Source organism: Pteropus alecto, unplaced genomic scaffold (assembly GCF_000325575.1).
Source record: "Pteropus alecto unplaced genomic scaffold, ASM32557v1 scaffold81, whole genome shotgun sequence".
NCBI lineage: Eukaryota > Metazoa > Chordata > Mammalia > Chiroptera > Pteropodidae > Pteropus > Pteropus alecto.
Window position 1 is genome coordinate 4006424 of NW_006433378.1, and position 2382 is coordinate 4008805.

The window sequence follows — 2382 nt, forward strand, 5'->3', positions numbered from 1 at the left end:
AATTGTTCTCTCTCCCTCTTTTGCAGAACAAGTATAAGTTACGAGTGCAAATGTGATTTCACTGCACCAACTATAGGATCTTGTTTCCTGTTTGTATTATTTATTGCCATATAACAAGTTACCCCCAAGTTTAACAGTTTGAAAAACAAACATTAATGATTTCATATGTATGTGTCAGGGATCTGAAAGTGCCTTGGCTAGGTATTTGTTGCTCAAGGTCCTGCACGAGATTGCATGAGATTGCAGCCAAGCTGTCCACCAAGGCTGCAGTCATCAAAAGATTCAACTGGAGCTGAAGGATTCACTTCTAAGCCCACTTGAATGGTTTCTTTCAGGTTTTAGTTCATCATAGTTGATTGGATCAAGAGCCTCAATTCTTTGTGGGGCTCAGTTGCTTGTCATACCTTACGGGCCTCCTGGAAGCCAAAGGAGAATTTCAGGAAGGAGAGAATGGTCAAGTGAGTCAACGGCATATGGAAAAGCGTACCACAGTCTAGCAGCTGCAATGTAAGTGGTGGCCTTCGCAAGAGTCGGCAACCATGTTACAATTGGTTGAAAAGCGGATGGGAGAAAGGGAAAGGGAGATAGGGCCAGTAGATCCCAAATCAGGTTCTGCCAACAGGTGCTGGGTTGGGCCACCTGGGGAGCTTATAAAAAAAAAAAATACCAATTTCTTATAGTTAATGATATTGTATTATGTATTTGAAAATTGCTATAAGAGTAGCTCTTAAAAGTTCTCATCACAAGAAAAAAATTATAACTGTGTGGTGATGGATGTCAACAAGACTCACTGTGATCATTTCACAATATATAGATATAGCGAGTCCTATTGTACACCACAAACCAATGTTACATGTCAATTATATCTCAATTAAAAAAATACCAGTTCCTAGCCCCCCCCTCCCATTTTTTTTTGCAAGGAAGCTGAAGCTGAAATTTTAACGACTTATTCAAATTCCTACACCTAGGAATCAGCAGAGCTGGAGTTGGAACTCTCCCTCATCTAGAAGCCAAAGTTCGGTGTAAGGAACATGCTAGCCTGGCTCCCCATAAACCCAGTGAACACGATTCCTGGCTCTCCACTGATGGTTCAGTGGACCTTGACAGACAAGCAAACAATCATGATGAAAAATCGGGTTAAAAAGTGTACAATGAGGGCCACCAACTTAAGCAGAGGTTCTGGGAATTTTCTGCATATTGGAATTATCTGGGATCTTTAAAAATACTGATGATGTGTCCCACTTCACTGATAAAAGTTGGTCTGGGATAACATTCGAGGCATCACACACACAAAAAATCCCTGCACAATTAATGTTCAGCCAAACTTGGGAACTACCAGTTTAATCCATCCATCTTTATAGTTTGGGGTGAAGTGGGTTTACAGAGCTATTTAATCCAGTGAAGGTTGTGGTGCCTCACTCTAGACACAAAATCTGGCATAGACTATCAGGTGGTTCGCAGATCCTAAGATCTTAAGGCACAAAATCTGGCATAGACTATCAGGTGGTTCAAAGATCCTAAGATCTTAAAATGCGAACCTGGAAACCCCTTTGGGGAAGGGGTATCTCGTAGTCCCCAGTGAAAATCCTCAGATACGGGAGTATACAACTCCAATCAGGGTGACTTGAACTCTCTGTCCCCTCCAGAATGGCGCTGGCCCTTCTCCTTCACAGAAGCTTTGGCGTTAGTATCACCAAGCCGAGTTCCCATAGGGCGAGGGCTCTGACAAGCAGCCATGACCCGGCCGTTGTGCGCACGTGTGCAAGCGTGCACGCTGGTGTGTACGCTGATGTGCACGCCAACACTGGGCCGCCGGCGAGCTTGCGTTTCCGTTATGGGAGCCAGGGCCGCCTCTGGCGCGGCTGCAGAGGCGCGCCCGGCGCCCCCTCCCGCCCAGTCCCCTCCTCCAAGCTCTCGCTCGCCCTCCTCCCTCTCCCGGCAGCGTGGGCCGCCTCCGGGTGCGCAGGGCAGCGCTCCGCACGCGAGCCCCTCCTGCAGCCGCCGCGGAGCGAGCTCAGCGCCGACCCCGGGGCGTGCGTGGTGCTGCGATTCAGCCACCGAGCGACCATGAGCCGCGGCGCGGGGTTCGCCGAGAGCAGGTGAGCGCAGCGCGGGGCTGGCGGTGGAGGGGGGAAGGGTGCAGGGTGGGGGAGGCGGTCGGAGGGAGAAAGCGTAGAGCCGAGTGGAGGACGGCTGGGCCCAATATCGCCGCGTACCTAAGGGACTCTGCCTTGGCACCGGACCTGGGCTCTGCCCCTGCCCTTCCGCGGGCGAGGCGAGGGCTCCACGGCCGCACAAACAAAGCGCCCTTCGACAGCGGCACCTGTCCCGCGTGGGGCACGGAGCCTGGGGAGGTGATGCGCCCCCCACTCGCGACCACGA

General features: G+C 50.8%; 1 protein-coding gene across 3 annotated transcripts in view; it reads left to right on the forward strand.

Annotated features, from left to right (window-relative positions):
- Positions 1-1632: 1632 nt before the first annotated feature.
- Positions 1633-2382, forward strand: part of LOC102887318 — a 36236-nt gene continuing 35486 nt past the window's right edge. For all 3 annotated transcript variants that reach the window (XM_025044229.1, XM_025044230.1, XM_025044231.1), the window contains exon 1: positions 1633-2099. In XM_025044229.1, coding sequence (XP_024899997.1) covers positions 1648-2099 — 452 coding nt within the window. In that variant the 5' untranslated portion in view covers positions 1633-1647. The remainder of the gene's footprint in view (positions 2100-2382) is intronic.